At 40.5% G+C, this 22,977-nt stretch overlaps 2 protein-coding genes across 6 annotated transcripts in view; both read left to right on the top strand.

Annotated features, from left to right (window-relative positions):
- RADX (RPA1 related single stranded DNA binding protein, X-linked) overlaps nucleotides 1–16,251 on the top strand; it is a 32,441-nt gene extending 16,190 nt beyond the window's left edge. The window contains exons 9-14 of one of the 5 annotated variants that reach the window (XM_054039973.1): nucleotides 300–454; nucleotides 1,360–1,577; nucleotides 4,660–4,739; nucleotides 7,526–7,822; nucleotides 13,302–13,484; nucleotides 16,035–16,251. In XM_054039973.1, the coding sequence (XP_053895948.1) occupies nucleotides 300–454; nucleotides 1,360–1,577; nucleotides 4,660–4,739; nucleotides 7,526–7,822; nucleotides 13,302–13,484; nucleotides 16,035–16,180 (1,079 nt within the window). In that variant the 3' untranslated portion in view covers nucleotides 16,181–16,251. Of the gene's footprint in view, nucleotides 1–299; nucleotides 455–1,359; nucleotides 1,578–4,659; nucleotides 4,740–7,033; nucleotides 7,106–7,522; nucleotides 7,823–10,349; nucleotides 10,402–10,885; nucleotides 11,453–13,301; nucleotides 13,485–16,034 lie in introns of those variants that run through there. The other 4 variants (XM_054039972.1, XM_054039974.1, XM_054039975.1 and 1 more) reach the window with 4 other exon arrangements.
- Nucleotides 16,252–20,192: 3,941 nt separating this feature from the next.
- RNF128 (ring finger protein 128) overlaps nucleotides 20,193–22,977 on the top strand; it is a 67,246-nt gene continuing 64,461 nt past the window's right edge. Inside the window, exon 1 of the mRNA XM_054039770.1 lies at nucleotides 20,193–20,635. Coding sequence (XP_053895745.1) covers nucleotides 20,242–20,635 — 394 coding nt within the window. The 5' untranslated portion in view covers nucleotides 20,193–20,241. The remainder of the gene's footprint in view (nucleotides 20,636–22,977) is intronic.

Here is a 22,977-nt window from a genome sequence, read left to right as displayed (position 1 = left end):
GATGTGATAATGATAAAGAACTTTAGCAGTAGTATATTAAGCAGAGCCTTGAATAGCTCTGATAGTTCAGTATTAACTCTGACCTGGCTGAAAAGCTTTGCTCCCCAAATATTCTGAAAGTGAGAGATGAGAAAACAGGAGGATTTAATTACTGAGAAGTTCAATTTTAAGACAATTTAATAATTTAAATTTAGCAAGAAGGTCTTTCCAGTTTTCTTTTATGAATCCAACATTGATACTTTTTAGTAGTTTTGTATTTCTTTAAAACTGTTAAGCTTGTGAGAATTGCTCTTTTGCAGTTGAATCAGTTTTGAAAGCCATAAGTGAAATGGAGAGAGAGATTGAAGACCTGCACTACAGGGAGCACAAGCGCTTTGCTGTTCAGGGGATAATTAGTGCTATAAGATATGTCAGCTATGCAGCTGAAGATGCCTCGGGAATGGAACCAATTCAGGTACAGTGCTTGAGGATTAATAGTATAGCACTTAAGATGCTGTGATCATAATTACAATTGCGATCTCTTGCATTTGAATTGAGAACCCACATACGTTGTCTCTTGATTAACTGAATTTACCATTCTGAGAGCAAGAGAAGTTTGAAAGTCATTGTTTACATTTTAAAACTTGTTTTCTGAGTGTTACAGTCCTCAATAAAAGTACCTGCTGTTACTGATTAAATAGCATGGTTAAAGTAAATTAGGGACTGGGAGAACTGGCTACTTTAATGTAACCTGTCACTTTCTAGACAGAGGTGTGTTTTTTTTTTTTTTTTTTCCCCCTTTAAACTTGATTAGAGAGGCTTTTCTATAAAGCAGATCTGCTAGACACTATGATGGCGATACAAGATTTGAGACTAGGGCAGGGGTTCCCAAACTTGGTTTGCGGCTTGTTCAGGGTAACCGCTTCCCACAGCTCCCATTGGCCGGGAATGGGAGCTGCGAGTGGCCGTACCTGAGGACGCTCAGGTAAACAAATCGTCTCACGGCCCGCCAGGGGCTTACCTTGAACAAGTCGCGAACCAAGTTTGGGAACCCCTGGACTAGGGTATCCAATTCCTCATAAAGTTATTGGAGGAAAACCAACTAGTGATCAATCTGATACCTTTTTGTAATTGAAGATGAAATAGCTTTAATTGTTTAACTCTTGTTACGGGGGGAGGGATAGCTCAGTGGTTTGAGCATTGGCCTGCTAAACCCAGGGTTGTGAGTTCAATCCTTGAGGGGGCCACTTAGAGATCTGGGGCAAAATCAGTACTTGGTCCTGCTAGTGTAGGCAGGGGGCTGGACTCAATGACCTTTCAAGGTCCCTTCCATTTCTAGGAGATAGGACATCTCCATTTATTTATTTTATTTATTTTTAGGAAGGTAGAGTCCAGTCACCATCTCAAACGACTGTAAAAACCACTGGTTTGTCTAAAGATTGTGTTACAAAAGGAAAAAAGCGAAGCCATCGAAATAAAGAAGCTAACTCCGTACTTAATTTACAATGTGCTTCCCTGGAACAACAGCAGCATCCGCGTATGTTAACCAGAAAGAGTCGAATCAAGAGAAAGATCGAACACCGTACGGAGGCTGAAAAGTAAGCCTTTTGAATAAAGTGTGGTCATATTAATTCAGGGATCAACAGCCTTTCAGAAGCGGTGTGCCGAGTCTTCATTTATTCACTCTAGCTTAAGGTTTCGAGTGCCAGTAATACAATTTAACGTTTTTAGAAGGTCTCTTTCTATAAGTCTATAATATATAACTAAACTATTGTATGTAAAGTAAATAAGGTTTCAAAATGTTTAAGAAGCTTCATATTAAATTAAAATGCAGAGCCCCCCAGACCGGTGGCCAGGACTTGGACAGTGAGAGTGCCACTGAAATCAGCTCCCGTGCTGCCTTCGGCACCTGTGCCATAGGTCGCCTACCCCTGTATTAATTGTTCCATTTCACTGATATACTGTAGAGATACTTTTAAAAGTACCTAAGTGAATTAGGAGTACACGTCCCATCGAAAGGCAACTGACTGAAACTATAAGCAACCCAATTTAAAAATGGTAATCCTCCTTCCTTATGGACCCAGTCTTGCTCCCAATAGTCAATGAAAGCAGGATTGAGGAAAATACCTTCCTGACTAGAACTTTGTAAGCCAGGGAAATGATTCTGCAGAAAATCATCCTCATTACCTCTTGCAGCTATTATATTAATTCTCAGTCATCTGAACTGCTGGTTCTGAGTTTTTTTCCTCCAAAAACATAAATTTCAATGGATTGCCATTCTTGACATTACCCAGGGTACAATCTGTAGAGCCCTGCGCAGATACAATTTGATATCCGCAGATAGAAATCGGTATCTGCTGAACCGCAGGGCTCTCCTGGGAACCGCAGCGATGAAAGGAGCAGAACATGGGGCCGCCGCTCCCAGGAGCCAGTGCTCCACACTGGCACCTCCTCCGACACAGCTGTACAGACCTCAGACAGGAGACGCAGTCATGCAAACGGCTGCGTGGAAGGGACCGGGGCGGGGCTGAGGGAGTTACAGCTGTACAGGATGAGCATCCGGTGGCTCCTGGGAGTGGTGGCCCCACGTTGGTGTCTCATTATGCACTTACCCAGCAAGCTCGAGATGACGCTGGCTTTGGCAGAGCAGAGCTGCAAGCTGCACAAAAGTGAACTCCGAGCCCACTGCCATGGACACTCTTGTGGGTCACCTAGAATGAAATCGACATGAGCAAGGGCTTGAAGAAGAAAAAACGGTTCCCTACCTTTTGTAACTGTTGTTCTTCAAGATGTGTTGCTCATGTTCATTCCATTACCTGCCCTCCTGCCCCTCTGTTTGAGTTTCCAGCAAGAAGGAACTGAGAGGGTGTAGGGCCGGCGGCGCCCGATATACCGATGCATGAGTGCGGACTCAAGCGGGCGCCACAGCCAACCCTATGCATACCACAAATGCAAACATCTCCGATGACTGCGCATGTGGACGTGCGCATGCCTAGAATGAAATGGACATGAGCAACACATCTCGAAGAACAGCAGGCACGAAAAGGGAGGGAACCATTTTTTCCATGGCTGCTTTCCAATATATCTTTGTAATTGAAAATGAACTTTCAAAGTTGCTTTCTGCCCAAAAGGATGCTAATGGAAGAAGGCAACCAGGATAGTGCAGCTGTAGCTTTTTGCCTGCACAGTTAACTAGCTACTGAACTGCTCAATTTGCACTCTGAGTCTGAGTTCTTGTGCGTCCAGAGTTAGAAACCAAGATGAGATCACTTTAATACTTGGCCCACAGGATGAAGGTATTTTGTTTTTTTTAAACACTTTTCTTTTTTCCAAACTCCTTAATGAAAGTAAAGCTGAGAAGATTAATGTATACTCTCTTCCACTCTTAAATAACATTAAAGGGTATTCAAAATATTAGTTGTTCAAAATTTTGAGTATTTAACCCTCCGTCTAAAATGTTTAAAGCCTCAAAAAGTAAGGAAATATTAATGACTGAAATACATCATACAGTAGGGCCCCAGTAAATAAGAACAAAGGCATGTATCCATATGTTCTCTTTAATAGCTGTTCCTATTGATTTATAGATATTTGTAACTTAGCCTCATAGAAAGGCGTGGTCTTTACATAGCAGATAAAGAGTCTTTTTTCATAAGTTTATCATCTACATTGATTATGATGTTTGGCTAGATAACAAATATAGAGGGCTAAAGCAAGGGAGAAAGGAATACGCAGAACTAAGAGCTGGGGTTAGTATGGTGGTACAATATGTATCATTTGGTTCCTTAGGATTTTTTTTTCCCCAGGGGAAGAGGAGAATTATTTAAAGGAAGTTAAAGGATGATTGTTGGAGAATTAGTTTAGTTTTCACAACTAAGCGAAATTATAATAAAAATCCAGTTCACTTTATTGGACTGATTGTCATGGCAGGATAACATGTAAAATTCAACGGAATTTTTTTGTTTTTTTGGGGTTTTTTTTGGAACCTTGTGTTTGCCATTTTAGATTCTAAAGTGATGTTCCGGCTCCAGGTTTTCATTGCTGCTTTGTGCCTTCAACCACTGACGTGTGCTGATATCAAAGTACAATAGCACACCATGGAGCCTTTCTGGAATTAGTATAAAAACCTGTTTATGGGCTATGCCTGCTTCTCAACCTATTTACTATTGTGGGCTGCATATGCAGCTCTTTATGTTATGTGGGCTTCATCCACACAATATACATACTACCTGTATGGCCCTGAGGATGTCACATGGGCCGCAGCTGTGTGCTGTTTGGGCTACAAGCAGCCCATGGGTTGAGAACCACTGGTCTATGACATTCAGCTCTTTTTCTGCCAAGGCCACACATGTCGTTTTCAGCAAGTTTCCACTAGAGGGCGAGAAATGCTGTTTTTAATGTAAAACATTTTTCTGTAGGTTTCGCTGATTCACATGGCAAGAAATGCATTTAGCCTTGAACTTTGAGAAGGTTTATGCTGAGCAAAATGACTCTAGTTATATCAGATGTTAATTTCTGTAGCTCAATGTCAGAGTGATCCTTATCAATAAAAAGAACTCTTATCAAGGTCTGGAGTTTGTGCTTTAGAAGTTATGGGTTTTTTATACCATAGCCACCAAACACACATTTAGTTTTATCTGAAGCCTGAAAGCCTCAGAATTAACTATAATTTTTCCTTTATAGCTTGCATGAATTTCAGCAAGAAGATTCTGTTCCAGAACAAAATATCTTGACTGAGCCTGACACTTCACAACCCGATAGAGGTATATGGCTAAATATTTTGTTCAGCTATGATCATTTCAGTATTTTACAAAAAATGTAGACCTAGACCTTCTCCACTCCGGCCCAAAATAGTGGGACAAAGGTGGTAGTATACCACCTTTACATCCCCTGTCCCCACCATCCTTGAGCTGGTTCAGCCCTCAACACAATGTAGAGAAGCCAAGTATGGCTGTATGGGTGGTAGAGTGCAACTGTATTACTCTATGCCACTGTGTAAGAGAAATCCTTAATGTCTCTTTAAGCTGGCTTTGAGTCCATGTTGCATCATTTCTGGAGCAGGTCAAAACAGGGCAGAGGACCTCGTCTCTATTTTTGTTGTTGGTATTGCAGTAGTGGTCCAAATGTGATAGCATTTCCAAAGGCAGGAAAATCACTCTCTGAGGAAAGGTAGTAACATACAAGCAAGTAATCCTGGTGATGAGAGTTACACATCTTATTAGCTACATGTTTGGGTTTTTTTAAGTTAAACACATTAGAATTTCCCTATCTTGTTCTTCCTCTATATTTGAAAATTAAATCCAGATGTTTTAAACAGATATTTTCTCAAATTATATCTGCTCCCAGTGTGGGCTTCATTTCTAAGTTTACTATCAATACATGTAAACTCTATCTTATTGTTTTCATTTTTTAAATTGTTTTTAGCGGGAGTTCACACAATCAGATGTTCATGACGGCATTTATATATATTAGACTGGCAACGAAAGTTTGGTGTCTGCTGCAGAGAGCTCTCTCCAGCCAGCTGGGCTTCAAATACTTACTTTGTTTCCTTTTAAATATCATGGATTTCAGCATCTCACTTTTCAGTAGCAAAAGGCTGTAACTTCTGCTATCCTGTCCTAATTTCACATCTGTTTGTGTTGATTCAAATATGTGTGTACAAATAGGACAACATGCAAATTACAGCCCCAAGATATAAAGAGAGGAAAGTAAGAGAAGGCATGATTGAAGTTTGAGAAGGAGAGAGATATTTAATCCTGGCATTTATATCCTAGCAATTTTTAACTTTAATACCACAAAATCCTGCAAATAAGGTCTTCACACTTATTCTAGAGGATGGCAGTTACAGTATTTTTCTTTCTTCTCTTAATGTAATTATACAGAATATCCCAGTAGAATTTCTTTTCAGCCAGCTATCTTTCTAACCAGATGTGGGTGTTCAGTTGCTCAAAATTTAAAAATGGCAATAGCATGAAATTTAACACTTTGTATACTGTACCACTGATATAAGGCAGCACTACCAAAGAGATGGAGTTCTAACAGCCAGCATTGTTATGGAATGTCTAATAATGTACACTTTCCCAGTGATAATATAATGTGCTGCTTATAAATGTAAAAGGTAAAAATCAAGCAGCTACATTTTTTGTTTTAGTTTTTTGAGATGTCATTGTTTTCAGTTTAATTTGACTCATCTATATTTAATAGTAATTTTCCCCTATCTAAAGCATGACAACCGTAATCATCCATATAGTAAACTTAGAGAGTGTTTATGAATGGGGGAGGATGGTGGTTGTAAACTTACTATACGCTCCAGTTTTGTGAGAGAAGTCCTGCTCCATGTTCTGCACAAGGATTCTCCAGACAGCACTCAAATGCTATTGCAATTTCTTAGGCCCACCAATTTTCCATACTTTTCACTATAATTCCTTGCGTCTCATCCAATGAAGTAATGCTCGTGTACTCTGCTTGTTTAATGTTCTTCCGCTTGGGTGTTGCCGTTTCTAGGTTAGCCATATACACCCTGGTGTCTTCAGTTCTTTGGCACAGCTAAAGCTCCTTTGTAATAACTACTGCAGTGCTCCCTGTGAAGCAGTGAGGAAATTTGCACACACAATTCATGTGACTAAATTGGAAACAGCAATAAAAGTTTTCATAGTATAGTATCAGGATAGAAACTATTTGTGGGGAAGGCAAGATAAAATGGGGATAACTGGGAAAAAAAAATAGGTTGGGTACGTTTCAGAATGGGCCTTGTGGTAAGGTCACAGAATGGGGACTTGCCTACAAAATTGGGGAAAATGGTTTATTTGAAATTTTTTCAGTTCTTAGTTCACATATAATGGTAGATATAGGGACTACAGTTAGCTATATGACTGGGACTCTGCACAATATACATTATAAGGCAGGGGTTCTCAAACTGGGGGTTGGGACCCTTCATAGGGTCTTAAGGTTATTACCTTGGGGGTCACGAGCTGTCAGCCTCCACCCCCAAACCCCGATTTGCCTCCAGCATTTATAATGGTGTTAAATGTATAAAAAAGTGTTTTTAATTTATTAGGGGGGTCGCAGTCAAAGGCTTGCTATGTGAAAGAGGTCACCAGTACAAAAGTTTGAGAACCACTGTTATAAGGTAACAGCCCACAGTCTTCATTGCATGAATACACATTGTACAGAAGATGGTAAAGCATAGCATCATAAAGTACCTGTTTCATTTTTATACTTCCCAAGTGTTGGTGAAACAAAGTGACTGGGGAGGTGACTGATCCTTATCCACCCAAAAGCAAGCAATGAATGGCACCTTCCAACTAATAACTATTTTTATGAATCCGGTCTTCAAACTCTAGCTGGAAATAACCTATTTACTAACAGTCCAGCCTTAGCTTAATGTTTTATGCATTCTTTGTTTTGTTTTTTCCATCTATATTTTCACATTTGACTTAAGTATTAATCTATTTATTAAATTTTTGCTTTTCCTAATACATTGGGGAAGTGGTATGGTTTTGTCAGTGCATATTGATCAACTAAATGTTTAATGTATTTATAACAGCAGACAAAGAAGGAGTGAGTGATGCACCTGAAATAGAAGAGATGGGAAGAACTTCTCATGATTCCTGGCAAAGTGATCTGTGGACAATGGTGAAAGACAACTTAATAGATCACTTGCATTACTGCACTGTTTTCCCAGAGAGCATCCCACGTAAATTTGATTATATGCACAAAGAATTCCTTATACAGCAATACAATCTACATCCATCTGTGTACAAGCCAAAAGAATACAGAACAAATAAAGAAATTCATGAATTTAAAAGTGCCAGTGGCCCTGGGCACTATGAAGTGACTATACTGGGTAAGTGACAATTAGTAGTTCGATTTTCAGAGAGAAATCCTAGCAATGTAAGGTTTGTTAGCATTCTCAATGTTGAACAAAGAACTGTTTAACTTTCTGTGAAGTTGAATGGCTACTTTAGTATAATTTGGGCAATATGCTCAGTTGCTAAGTTAGGAAATGAATGAGTTTCTTTTTATATACAATCTTGTTAAAGGTACAAACTGAATTTTTTTAAAGGAGAATATTAAGGAGACCCCACTCCAAACTTCATAGTTAAGTCTGAGCTGAGTTTTGCACTGAAAGCAGGGAGTCTCCAGACTTGCAGCACATTTTAAAGACAGCATTAATTTTCTGATGATTTACAAATTTCCTTGTAATTTGAGTTAAGACCTATTTTAAAATTATTTTAAGTTAATAATTTATTAACTAATTAATTACATTTATTAATTTAACTTAATAAATTAAGTTAAAATTTGGTTTTGGATGTTTCTTTACTTTTTTTTAAATAGAGCAAGAACAAACTCTCTTTAAACTGTTCAATATAGCAATTTGAAAAACAGCATTAAATTTTTGTGGAAAATATCTCCCCCCTCCCTCCCCTTTTTAGCTTAAATTGTGAATTTGAAAGTCGCTTTCTAGCAGCAATAACCAATCTCCACCCTTTTTCTCCAGCTATTTTATATGCTGGAGATCTGTTTGTTGAAATGAGTCAGTGGTGTAAAGGGAACTGTACGTACGTTTCAAGAGTACTACTTTGACCTCATCTATAACTGGATTGGTTCCAACTCAGGGTGGATTTGATTTAAATCACTAGTCAGGAAGATTTGATTTAATCATGGATTTCTACATAAAAGTGCATTCTTGTTGGTTGTTATAACCTTAATACATACTCTTCACAATTCAGAGACAGACGTAGGTTTCATTTTTAGAAGGTACATGCTATACATTTTTAAAGTGATTTATTTTGAAAATTTTTCAGATTAGTTTTACAGCTATATCAGAAAATGAAAGATTGTTTAGTTATTTCATTTACCAAAGGTAATTGAAGCAGATATTTATGACGTCATTGGGAGATGAACTATCTCCAATTCAACAGGTTAATCATTAATATTTGAAGGATTTTCTTGCCATGCTGTATTAGGAGGAGAACATCACTAGACAGACATTTAAATTGATTTATTTAACTAAAACAACAACATTATGTATTCTGGATTTTTTTCTTCAACAGCAAACATATAATATTTTAACAAAACAAGCATATGAATTTTTGAATTTAGTTGAACATTCACGTTTTTTAAAATCAGGTTTGTTTTTGTTAAAATTGTTTTTAACAAAAATAGTTAAAATGTAATATTAAAAAAACCCAGAAAAATTAAATTGACTTTGTCAGCCAGGTCAACACCAGAAACTTAAAATATTGGCTTCTGCAGCTAACTCAGTTGTATTCACCTGAATTTTCCTGTTTATAATCTGGAAAAGAAAAACAAGCTTTCCTGCTTTTTCAGGTCTCAAACAATTTCTCAATTTGAAATGAATTAGTCCAAAGGAAGAAAATACTCTTTCTACACCGGCAGAAGCTACTACTGTTAAAAGTGAGATTATCACTTCAACAGTCTCTGAATCCAAGTGCTTAAAAGACTTCCACCAGTTCACTGGTTTGACTTTTTTAAAACATCATCAGCAAACATATATTTCTTGAATGGTTCACCCTTCGCTCTGAAGTTTATTATAGTTGGTATTATAGAGGGATGATTGCTGGCTGTGCATGTCATAGCCGACTCCTTTTCTTCAGTAGTGAAGGTTTAACCCTGGTACTGAGTATTGAGAAGATTTGCAAGAAAATGAGCTGGAGATAGGGCTTGTCCCATTCATTTTTTTAATGCTTGTAATTTAACTCTGTCATTGTATATTTCATTTTTTAAGATCTCACTCAGTTTCTTCTGAATTTCAACAGTGTCAGCAATAAAACAGCTATTTCCCTGCATTTTGTTCAAGGCTACAGAAATAGGCTTCAGGGTACTCAGCATGTGTTCAACATTTCGCTTAAGCCCAATGTTGAGAACTTTGCCATCTATTTTTTTTTCACGATGTTGTTCACAAACTGTCATCAGATTAGGTCAGTTCTTGATATAATGCTCAAAACAGTCCACTACTGAGTTCCATCGCACGTCTTGTGGGAGAGTTAGCTTGGTTCCTCCCACTTTTTTCAGAGCAGCTATTGCAAAGTGGTTGTTACGGAAGTATTTTACAATTTCAACACTAGCCTTTATTTCTGGAACACTGAAGTCTTTGGCTAGGAGGTGCATCAAATGAGCACTGCAACTGTATGTTATTAGCTTGGGACTCTCTTCTAAATAATTTCTTCTCATCTTGGATACATTTGCAGCATTGTCTGTGATCAAGCTGCATGCTAGACATTTGAATTTTTTTTCACGGTTTGTTATAGCTTTTATTGCTACTTCTTGTAAGTATTCTGCTGTGTGTGCATTTCCTGATGTATCAGTTGTTTCTGTAAGGAAGACATTCCCATCTTCTGTTGTCACAGAATCACATACAACAGGATCATTGTGGACATTGCTCCGCCCATCAAGACTCAGGTTAGCAATTTTACCCTCTAGACCTTTTGCACACTGCTCAATTTCTCCTTCATACACTTTATCCAGCAATTTGCCTGCGACATCTGCTCTGTTGGGTGGACTGTACCCTGGTCTTAATGACTGAACCATGTTAATGAAGTGTGGGTTCTGATTCATACGGAAAAGAGTGTTTGTTACATAAACAAACTGGCAAGTTTTTCATCAATTACACCTCTACCTCGATATAACGCTGTCCTTGGGAGCCAAAAAATCTTACCGTGTTATAGGTAAAACCGTGTTATGTTGAACTTGCTTTGATCCACTGGAGTGCGCAGCCCTGCCCCCCAGGAGCACTGCTTTACTGCGTTATATCCGAATTCATGTTATATTGGGTAGCGTTATATCGAGGTAGAGGTGTGCCTCTTTTTGTAATCTGCTGGTTCTTATCATAAACTTAGCTATGGTTGTTTCTGGATGATGGAGGTTTTTTTTCTTTTTGCTACAGGTGATATACTGTGGCTATGTGATATACATGATGAGACTGAAACATTGGCAGATAACTCTGAAACTATAGAAAATGATGGTGATCTTGAAGGTGGATAGTCTTCAGAATCCTGTATGTTGAGGATGGATTCTCCTAAACAAAATAAATCAATGTAGTTGTTTAATTATTATTACCATACTGCTTATTTAGTATTACTCATTCCATTCACTGACACTCAGTACTACTTTAAAGGTGAAATTGTGAAAGGAAGATCTGCCAATTTCAGCTATTTATTTTTTATCACAACTGCATCTAAAATGATAGTACCATAGAGTAACAACTATATTTTTTGCTCAAACATGAGAATTCAAGAATAATCCAAAAGGAAGACAGGCAGTCCTTAAGAAAGAAGTATGAAATATAAAAGTTTACCAACCTGAAGATCCTGCATGTTCAGACATGTTCCTTTCATCATCTTCAACGCAGCTTCCTCCTGAGAAGGAACACTTCTCATGATGGTGTTTCATTCGGGCAACCAGGCCTTTAATTTCTTTGTTGCACTGTTTGCATTTTGCACGCATGCCTGTCTTACCCACAGGTAGAGGAACTTCTTTAAAATATTCCCAAACTGGGTCTCTTTTATGGCCTGCTGCCATTATAGGTTTTCCCTTCTAGTGAGAGAATGGTATGGTAGATCTCAAATCAATGAAGGCTATACTCAGAAAGACCTCAAGACTTCTGGAATATGCTGCAAAAACCGTTTCACTTTTGTTACTACTGCCTGTGCCTCCCTTCTCACATTTATCTTCAGATGACTTCTCCTTGTCCAGATCTATCCCACCCCCATTCTATTCATTGAACTTTTTGAAACTTTGCACTTTTAGAGAGAGCTAAGGGATTGACTCTGTGTATACAAATTTGCAGAGGGATAATAGGATTGACGTCTGTTATTTCTCACCTCTATATATTTGTTTGTTTGTTTGTTTAAAACATTTTTGCTGTTAACAAGCATGTTACCTCTTGAGACACAAATCCACAGTTTGAGAACTGCAAAACTAAGCATCTCTGATGGTATCTTCTAGACTGAGCACTGAGTCCCATTGGGTAGATAGAAAGATTAACCTAAATCTATACAGAAGCCCCTGGAACCCCATAAAATTGGGTCCCTAATCCATGAACTATTGGAACTCATTTACAAAACTTGTCTTAAACATTACATGAATATATTGTCTCATACTATAGAATTAGAATTTATAATCCCTATTCCATGATGAGATATCTTTGAGCTATAATGTATCGTAATTAAAACTATCTTTAGATAGGTTTTTTCCTCAAAAAGCATTTTATCAAAAAAACCCGATTTAAATCAGAAAAATCCAATTTTTTTTTTATTTTTAAATCATTGATTTTTATCCACCCTGTCCAACTGACATTACTCTTAATCATGGCTGCATGCTAGTAAATTAAGCTACTTTGTGCTGCTTCAAAGTAGCACAAAGCAGCCAATGTATACTAGTGAATTGGTCTTGAATCGTTTACAATTAAATATTTAAATTTCATCCATAGCTTCAGTTCATTAATAGTATCATGATGTTAGTTGTCTTTGCATTTATTCCATGGTCATGTATTACATTTATAATAATTAAACAAGGAAATTTCGAGGTGAAAACTGCTAAGCTGGACTTCAGGCTCAGTATGTATTAGTAACTTAAGAGTGCAAAAAATAATAATAGGTTTTGGGGTAACTACACCTCTACCTCGATATAATGCGACCCAGTATAACACGAATTCTGATATAACGCAGTAATGCAGTACTCGGGGGGGGGGGGGGGGGCTGCGCACTCCGGTGGATCAAAGCAGGTTCGATTTAACGCTGTTTCACCTATAACATGGTAAGATTTTTTTGGCTCCAGAGGACAGCATTATATCGGGGTAGAGGTGTACAAGCATTCAAAACCTAGGAAATTCAGGTAAGGTTAGATTTAAAAGAAATCCAAACACATTATGGACAGGATATGTTCAGTTAAGGCACCCAAGCAACCTTAACTCTCTGTCCTATAGTGACACCATGGGGACAGAGAAAGAAATCTCTTTAAAAATTGGTTTCATATACTGAAACTACAAATATTATAAAATCCCTTATTCATAAAAATATGGTTATTGCATGATGTCCATTCAAATATATGTAATAGTATGCATGTGTAAGTGTACATATTTTTCTGCTGAAACTTAGTTTATTTGAGATTGTTTAGCACATAATAGGAACGAGGGGTATGGGTGAATATCTTATGACAGCTTGCATATGTTCAGACTGGAATAGCTGGGTTTAAATGCAGTAATTGGTAAAAGAATTATTGAAGAGAAATAAACAGTGTGCATGAAACTATTACAAACCGAAGGTGAAGTATTTTGCTAAGGTAATTGTCTCTCTTAACAGGGATAAACCATGATGTGGCTATAGATGTTGCCTTCCCACCTATATTTTGTCCTGAAGATCCTCATTTATTTCGAATAGAGGATATTCAGAATGATACGTTATTATCCTGTATGAGTTGCATCTCTATGTGTCAGCAGGACACCGCTAGCAATGAAAAGCTTTATGACACATTTCCACTTTCAAGTAAGAATTGCTACTATTGGTATTACTCATTTATCGTTTTCTTTTTCTCTCTGAATGTAAGCATTAATATTGTATACAGGTCCCTACTTGTAAGTCAGGCATCAGGCACCGCTTCTCATACGATAAATGTTTATTTTCAATTAACACCTTTACTAGATATTGTAGACAAGTAAGTAGCCTTTCTTTCAGGCCAGTCTTCACTGGGCCTACCTTTTTGCACCCATAAGTTAGCAGGTGTAAATAAGGATTCTACGAAGTTAGATATCTAAGTACCTGCTATGCACACATTGAGTCACTACTGGATTACCTATATTGCTCCCACAGTTATTTGCTTGTACAAAATTGTACCGTCGGAGAGGCCAGGGTTTTTTAATATTTGGCCGAGAATCTGGTCCATAAATGGAACACTACAGCTTTCAATCATTCATTCCTATTTCACTGATGGCATTTCAAGGAGCCAGCACTCAGCTAGTGCAACTCGCAACAAGTAAAAGCTGAAGTTTTTGTATGCTGTTAATTGTCTTTTAAATTATAGTTCCATGTACTGGCTGCCCACAAAAAATATGTTAGAGGGATTTAATGTTTGTACCACACTTCAAATGTGTAAATTGCTATGTAAATGCTGAAAATTATCCATCAGAAATAGAAACACTTGATTTTAATTAAGTCCATCTTTTTGCTTGCCCCATACCAAACTGCTTGAATAGTAAATTTTTCTTTACATGGACTAGCATGTAATTGTCCTAGTTCTTCTTCGAGTGCTTACTCATGTCCATTCCATATTAGGTGTGTGTGCGTGCCACATGCACCAGTGCCGGAAGTTTTTCCCTCAGCATTATCCATAGGGGACCGGCTCCGCCACCCTCTGGAGTGGCGCCCACGTGGTGCGGTATAAGGGGCGCTGCCGGCTCCCCCCACCCTCAGTTCCTTCTTTCCGCCAGTTACGGTGCTGGAACTTCTGCTACTTCAGCTAGCATTGTTTCGTTCTCAGTTCTAGCGAACTTTGAAAACCTGTAATATAGTTGTACATAGTTAGTAGTTCTTAGTTACCCTTAGTAGTAGTTCTCAACTCTTTGTTAGTCCCAAATGGGACGGCATGCCCCAGTCCCCAGGTTTTAAGCCCTGTGATCGCTGCAAACGGCCTATGGCCATCAGTGATCCACATACCAGCACATAAGTGACAAGTGCCGTATCTGCAAGTCCTTCAAACCTAGGACGAAGAAGGAGCGCGATATCCGTATGGAAGTGCTCCTGATTGTCCGACTCAACACCAAGCACCACGGCCTCCATGCGCAGTGCTCAACCAGCTCCGTCCACAAGCCAGCACAGGTCCCCCTCCACGGCTCTGGTGAAGAAGCCGAAAAAGACTGTGGGGGAAATCTCCTACCTCCTGTAAGGGAAAGGAGAGGGCTGGTGGTGAGCCACAACCTGTGCCGGGCAGCTCAACGCCCCCATTGGGAACTCGGGGCCCAGCTTAGGTTGAGCGGTGCAGCCCATCCCATACTTTGCCTGCAACTCCAGATAGCGGTGCGGGCCCAGGCCAGTTTCAGGTGCCATCGACGCCCAAAGCCCTTCAAGCAGCTCAGGAGATCCTGACCCTCCTGTTGCTGCCCTCACCAGCTCCTGTGGTACCCCAGTCTCGGGGAAAATCCACATTGGGACCTATATGTGTGTGTCCGCCTCAGCGGCACCATTCCCCATCAAGAGGGATGTCCCACCATTGCTCGCCCATCCGAAGCCGTCACACCTCAGGACTAGAGGGGCAGGCTCAGCTGAGACCTCTTCACTTGCCGCACCGGGGGCATCGATCAAGGGATGTCTTCAGCGGTCTTCCTGGCACACATCCCTATCCAGGACACCTGTAGAGCCGCAATGTGGTCCTCTGTTTACAGCTCATTATGCCATCACTCAGCAGGCCAGGGACAACGCTGGGTTTGGCAGAGTTGTGTTGCAATCTACATGTCCATGAACTCCTGCCTACCTCCAGGGGTACTGCTTTGGAGTCATCTAATAACGGACGGTATAAGGGGCACCGCCGGCTCCCCCCACCCTCAGTTCCTTCTTGACGGAAACTCCGACAGTGGGGAAGGAGGGCGGGTTATGGAACGGACATGAACAAGCACTCGAAGAAGAAAAGACAGTTACCTTTTCCATAATTGGTGTTCTCCGAGAGGTTGCTCATGTCCATTCCACAACCCGCCGTCCTTACCCACTGTCGGAGTTTCCGGCAAGAAGGAACTGAGGGTGGCGGGAGCCGGCGGTGCCCCTTATACCACGCCATGCGGATGCCACTCCAGAGGGCGCCAGAGCCGGTCCCCTACAGATACTGCTGAGGAAAAAACTTCCGGCACCGATGCATGTGGCGCGCACACCCACCTATTATGGAATGGGCATGAGCAACGCATCTCGAAGTACACCAGTTACGGGAAAGGTAATTGTCTTTTATCCTAGGTGAACATGTACAGCTTACTGCATGTAAAACAAAATGCTAGTTAAATATGTTTTGCTACACACACCCACACACACAAACTATCTGTGTTTGGCTTCTAGATGAAATTGTAAAAGCGGCAGTTGACCTAGACAGACAACATGTCATCTGTATCCTGGACATCTGTCGTTTAGAAGAAGATAAAGTGGAAGTTTTCCTGAACAAAATGTATAAGATAATGGAGACTGATGTGGTGAACCTTGCGTAATTTAATAGCTTGTTTTATCGACGTTATCCATGTATTGTTGGAGGGGAGGGAAATAAAACTTTAGTAACTTACGATATACCCTCTGCATTTCGCCACTTTCTAGAGCGTATAGAGCCAAGCCTATCCAGTGTTATGATGTGTTTTGACAGAGCAATTGTAGTGGTATTCAACGCAATTGAGAAGAAGGTTCATTACCTTTATATCTGAAGGCTCTGGAGCAGAGTATTATAAATATGGCAGAGTGCTAATTCTTTTTATACCTCTATTGCTTTAGTGTAATGCATTGAGTGCTGCAGGCGGCTCCCAAGTGGCAGGTGTTTTGTACGTGTTCCATCATTAAGCAAAGAGACTGGATGGGGAATAGAATGTACAGCCAAATTCTGCCCTCTGTCAGTGAGAGTTGCCTGCATATATGCATGGGAAGAATTTGGCCTTAAGTCACTTATGTGACGGTATCTCTAGCTAGTAGGAACCTAAAATCACTGCCATCTGACAGCTCGTCAGGATGGTCATGTGAAATAAAATGGTGGTCTCAGCCCAGTTCCTAGAGAGAACATGGCTGCATCACAGAAACTTGCCACCTCACTTGTTCCCTTGTTTGTAGTTTCACTAGAGCCAAAAGACTTAATTTCAATAGATTGAGAACTATCTTCTGCTTTACAGAAGGGTCCCTCTGGCCAGTTTAAGAGACGCATTGGCTGTTGGTGGGGAAAAGTTTGGCCAGCCAGTGGCAAATTGTGAATGGAAGCCACAGAATGTCCTGTGAATGGAATCCTTCAGTTTTAAGTGCTTTCAGTTCTGCTCCATAACACTGAATTAATTGAAAAACAAGGCACTTCTCTGCATTATTTGTGTTAGATTTTCTAGAAGCATTATTGGATAGAGCCAAAGTTTGAATGTTGTCTGTTCACTTAGAATGTCATTCTGTGCTTCTGCATAGATATCCAGTAAAGTTTTGGTGTGTCTTACATTTTATTAGTAGAAGAATATTAATGTAAATGTCCTGGTAAGTGAAAGTTAATACGGTCAAACATTTGTCCTTTATATCTTTATGTACTGTATTTTGTATTTAAATGTATGATATGGTATAGGCTCCAGGGTCTAATAAGAGAGTCTGGCACCCGTACTTGCTATTCCAAACTGAGCCATGCTGACTATGCCAGCAGATATTTTAAAGTAGATATACCTCAGGTAGAAGCTTAATTTTAAGGAAACCAGCATTTCAAGATCAAATTTGTAAGGTAATTATGTTTTTGTAATAGAAATGACACAGGCACTTGTACAGAGTTACCATATTTTATTATTTGTTCTAGTCACTCAGCCCTCTTCCTTTTATTTCTCAGTGCTCCCATTACATGTTAAAACCCAGCAACGGCTCTGCCTGCTTTGCCTCACTGCATAGCAGTGTATACTTAACATTGTTGTTAGCCCTTGATGCTTGCTGTCTTAAATCTTAAAAGCAAATTCAAAATTATGTAGACTCGGTGGTCTTTAAAGTATATACTATTTTATTTTATATCTGTGCTATTTGAAATGTATCAAAAGACAGCACAAAAAAAGAGAATATAATATATACTGGCAAAAATGGGTAAATTCCATTCATTGCAAAGAATCCATTCACTCCTTTGTTTCATGAAGTGCGGCTAACTGTAAGATTAAAAATGCTAAGAAACTAAGGTCCTGTTGATAAACATCATAACATTGTGTTATGCCTCTCATTCTCAAGAACAGGGCTTTGTAAAATATTTTCAGACCAAAGGGATCACTCATCCACCACTGGAATACAGCCATTGCAGAGGTGGAATGTTACCAAAGCCTTGTGCATTCCCTAACCCTGGAATTCACACCTTGTCAGAGAACTGTATTCCAGAATCTTAGCTCTTATTTTCTTTTTATAAATGTTTCTACCCATTGTAGTTTCAAAGAAAACCACAGAAAGGACAGTTGAGTGTAAACCAGCGGAGTGATGTTTGCCTGACTATGCAGAGAGTCTGAAACAATAGCTCTAACAGGTGTAAACTGCTCAAATTTATTTGTGTGAGGTTAACTCTGAAAATTAGATTACAGTCTGTGGGATATTGAAAATGAGGACAGCTTAAGTAAAAAAAAATAACAAATAATACAAAGGCTTCTGTATTTATTTCATGTTGATGTATAATTGAATAAAACAATCTGTTTTTTAAATGCATCTGAAGCTGTTACAGAACTTCAAGAATTTCCACCAGAGTGCTGCATAATCCAAGGATTTTTACAACAAAATTTTAGATCTAGCTTGCCTTAAAGTATGCAAGGCATCCAGTATTGCAGCCACTCTGGGCCTGCAACACTAAACTTTTTTTTTTTTTTTGCAGTGGGTTCCAGTGGCTTCATCTGTTTTCCTCTGGTTTCATTGCCTTCATTTTCCAATAGACCACTCTTCGAAGAAAGCACTTTTAAAATCCGTTTATATGTGCATTTTCCCATGATGGAGGCAATCCCCATTGGAAAGCACAGGGATATATACATAACTGCTTGTTGTAATTCATATGATTTGAGTGGGCGCGTGGCATTGATTTTGCCAGGGGCGGCTCTAGCTTTTTTACCGCCTCAAGCACGGCAGGCAGGCTGCCTTTGGCGGCATGCCTGCGGGAGGTCCCTGGTCCCGCGGATTCGGCGGCATGCCTGCGGGAGGTCCGCCGGTCCCACGGATTCGGCATACCCGCCACCGAATCCTCACAGCGACTGGCAGGCCGCACCCCCCTGTCCTCCCGTGGCTCGCCGGCCCAGGCACACGCTTGGAGCGCGGGTACCTGGAGCTGCCGCTGGATTCTGCCCTCCGTTCTACATGTAGTACTTCTCCGTCCCCTATTGGCTTCAAAGGGAGTTACGTAGATTTATCTGAGGTCAGAATTGGCAGGCAAATACTCCCTGAGAGTGGAACTGGAAAATGGGAACTTTGACTAGCCATAGTACTAAGAGACAAACCCTGGAGCACACCGTATTGGGAAGTGGAGTCTGATATGATGAAAAAAGCAAGACACATAAAAAAATTATAAGGTATGACAAGGATGTGAGAGAGAAATTGTGGTTTAAAGGAGGAATAAGCGTTTTTTTTAAAATTGGTTCCAGTACATCTACATTGGTTATCTGCACTGCTGCAACTAAATTGACTCCCCCCTCTCCCCCTTTTTTTTTTTTTTTTTTTAATTAATCCAGTTATACTAGTATCAGGTTTTTAATATAGACAAGCCCTGTATCTTGGACAGGCTAAGGAGAAAGGGAGAAATGCAAGACTAAGGCTATGTCTACACTTGCACTTTTGTCAGTATAACTTATGTCACTCAGGGGTGTGAAAAAAACACCTCTCTTAGTGACATAAGTTTCATTGACAGAAGCACGGGTGTGGACAGCACTACATTGGTGGGAGAGCTCTCTCCCATCTGCATAGAACAGCTACACGAGCTCGCTAGTAGACATGGCCTTAGGTGCATCTTGGATTAATTCTATCTCGCTTAATTCTTCCACTATATAAGATTAGAAAAGTTATTCAGACCCTTTCTTTGTTAAATCTTATTTTTAATGAGAGTCTCAGATTGTTTTGAAGCGAGCTCACTCTGTGTTATCCTTGAAGGGAAGAAAATTTTCTGACCCCTTGCAAGTGGCATTTCAGACTAAATAGGAGCCTATCCTGGATGTGAATGTGGCCTGTATGAATTAAACGCTCCTCTGGCTACTGCTCAGGGGCTGATGCAATCACCTACAAAGTACCACCAAGATACAGATGGAAATCTGTAGAGAAAGGGAAAAAGCTGATGGACCATAAGGAGTGGCAGGAATATGGGGCCAAAGTTTACATTTACAGGCACCCATAGTAACAGTAACCAGGTGTGGGGATTTTTCCCCTGGATAAGCTCGTTGTAATAGAGCTGACGCACTGAGGACTTATATTTCTGTGGGTGGTGTCAGTTACCTACTTTGGCTTGAAATTTCAAACTCCTTAGGGAAGGGATGGACTAACAGTGGTCATTGTTAGTTGAAAATATCTATAGATATCTTAAATGTTATGCTTCAATTAATAAGCAATGAAGAAGGAGAATAAGTTCAGCTATTCCTGCCTCCTGGTTGTTGCTGTTTTATTCAGAGCTACAGAGACCGTTCCAGCCTATGTGACTCTATTCTATGTCAACACTACTAGCAACAGCACTGTGACCGAGCATTGTGAATGTGGCGTGTATGGAGCAAACTCTCCTCTGGGTACGGCAATGGGACTGGTGGGCATTCCTAAATCTAACCGTCAAGCCTGTAATTCTAACACGGAGTTCACTGTCACGGAAGCGCCATGGATTGCGTTGATTGAAAGAGGCAATTGCAGATTTTCAGAAAAGATTAAACTGGCAGCCAAAAAGGGTGCTGAAGCTGTTGTGATCTACAATGCCCCAGAGAGTGGCGGTTATCCCATCCCTATGGCGCACTCTGGTGAGTACTACAATAATCAACTCTGGGAGCCTGCTGATTTCTGTCCAGTTCAATATGCCATTTCCACTGAACGCAACCTGACATGATATGTTGAAAGTATTTTATGTGTTTATCTTTTGTTTTTGTGTTGGTTGGTTGCTACTTTTATGGACAGGTTTTTGGGACCCAATCCCTGCAAGTCCTTACTTGCAAAACTTGGCCTTTCTTATTTACCCAAAGAGTCCCATTAAGTAAGGGTTTGTGGCACCAGGACTCTTGCATTTTGATAGATTTCACTAAGTTTGTATGCTCTCTTCTGAGGACTAACAATATCATCCAAAGCCACCCTACTCCGGGGGGAATCCTGCACCACTGCACATGCACAGAATTTATGTCCTCTGCAGATTTCTTTGGTTCCGACAGAAAAATGACTTTCAGATAGGGAAGCAAAGGGAAGTCACAAGAGCAATCATGTGACCCTCCCCAGCAGTATGTTTCGGGTACCCAGGGCAGCCGGCAGAGAGGAAAATCACTGTGGGTCAGGGGAAGACCTGACTGGTGGCTCCTACCCTGTACCGACCTCAGCTGCTAGTACCAGCTGGGTTGGAGAGGACGGGGTTACTTCTTCACCTGCATGGCATCTGGGGCCAGGTCAGACCCATCCCCCAGATTTCTCCCCTGGCTGCAGGAAGCTCTGCAAACACCTCCCACCCCCGTGCTTCATGCACCCATTGCCCCTCAGCCGCAGAGGGAGGGATCTCTGTACAAGGAGCTGCTCCCCCATCCTCCCAACCCCCGTGCATCCAGACTCCTTCACACCCAGACCCTCCCACCGAGCCTCACTCAGAACCCCCCCCCTCCACTCCCCCTGCACCTGGACCATCCTGATGAGCCACCTGCACCCAGATCCCCCCACTGAGTCTCCAGCACCCAGATTGCCCCACACAGAACCCTCTCAACCTACACCTGATACCCCCCACATTAAGCTCCTCCACACTTGGATCCTGCCTTGTTGAGCCTGCCTGTCCACATAGAGGGGCAGGGCCTTGAGGTGTTTCTGGGGCAGGCCAGGTCCTTGCACTGTCAGGGTTGGGTCAGTCTGTGTCCGAAGGGGGATGGGGAGCTACACAGTGATCTCCCACCTCTGCAGCCAGTGGCCTGTGCTCCCCAACACCATGCTGGACCCTCCACATTTTTTTTTTGGCAAATAAAATTTGCAGAATTTTAAAATATTGTGTGCAGAATTTTAAATTTTTTGGCTCAGAATGCCCTCAGGAGTACCACCTGGATCGGATGGGAACCTTTCCATTGATTTCAGAAAGATTTGCATCAGGTCCTGTTTGTGTCTAGATTTTGTCGTCAGACACTTTTATAGATGGGATGTTTTGATAACCTAATTCATGTGAAGAATGTACTACTTCCATTAGATTGTTTCTAAGGCGTCGCTTACACAACAAACCTTATGTCAGTATAATTGCGTCTCTCAGAGGTGTGGAAAATCCATATCCCGAGCGACATAGTTATGCTGACAGAACCCCCAGTGTAGACATCACTATGTCAATGGGAGGGCTTCTGTCGACACAGCTACCATCTCTTGGGGAGGTGCAATACTTACACCTATGGGAGAAGTGCTCTCCTCGGCATAAGTATTGTATAGTCATACGATTAGAAGATTAATTGTATATGATGTTGGAAGCAAATTACATAATATACACCGCTACCTCGATATAACGTGACCCGAAATAACACGAATTCGGATAGAACGCGGTAAAGCAGTGCTCCGGGGGGAGGGGGGCTGCGCACTCCGGTGGATCAAAGCAAGTTCAATATAATGCAGTTTCACCTATAACGCGGTAAGATTTTTTGGCTCCCGAGGACAGTGTTATATCGAGATAGAGGTGTATATTTATAATGTAGTATATAATTGCCTTACAATCTACTAATATTATGATGGGTAGTGTTTACAGTCGGAATTTAAAATATTTTACCTAACATGTGAAAATATGGCCAATTAACTGAAGATTTTCTTTTGTATTGTTAGGGGAAAGTGATTTATCTAAACAATCTAGAAAAACTGGCTGGTATTGATATCAAGGATCTCGTAGGGCTTTATTTTATTTTATATTTTATTTTATTTATTTATTTATTTTGGAGATGGTTGCCTTGTCTATCTGTAAGAAAAATATATTGTGTTTAGCTGTAGATAAGGTCTTCTGCTCAATTTCTAATGGAACAATAGAAACCCCAAGTGGCCAAATGAGCTAATTCAGATGAAGTGAAATCAAAAGCTAGATTTGCCAGCCAGAATCTCTGAAGCACTCTTTGGTCTGGTCTACACTAGGGTGGGGGGAAGTGGGGCGAGC

This window comes from Malaclemys terrapin, chromosome 9 (genome assembly GCF_027887155.1).
Source record: "Malaclemys terrapin pileata isolate rMalTer1 chromosome 9, rMalTer1.hap1, whole genome shotgun sequence".
Taxonomy (NCBI): domain Eukaryota; kingdom Metazoa; phylum Chordata; order Testudines; family Emydidae; genus Malaclemys; species Malaclemys terrapin.
The sequence above is the reverse complement of the archived record's forward strand: the minus strand, read 5'-3'. Positions and strand labels throughout refer to the sequence as shown.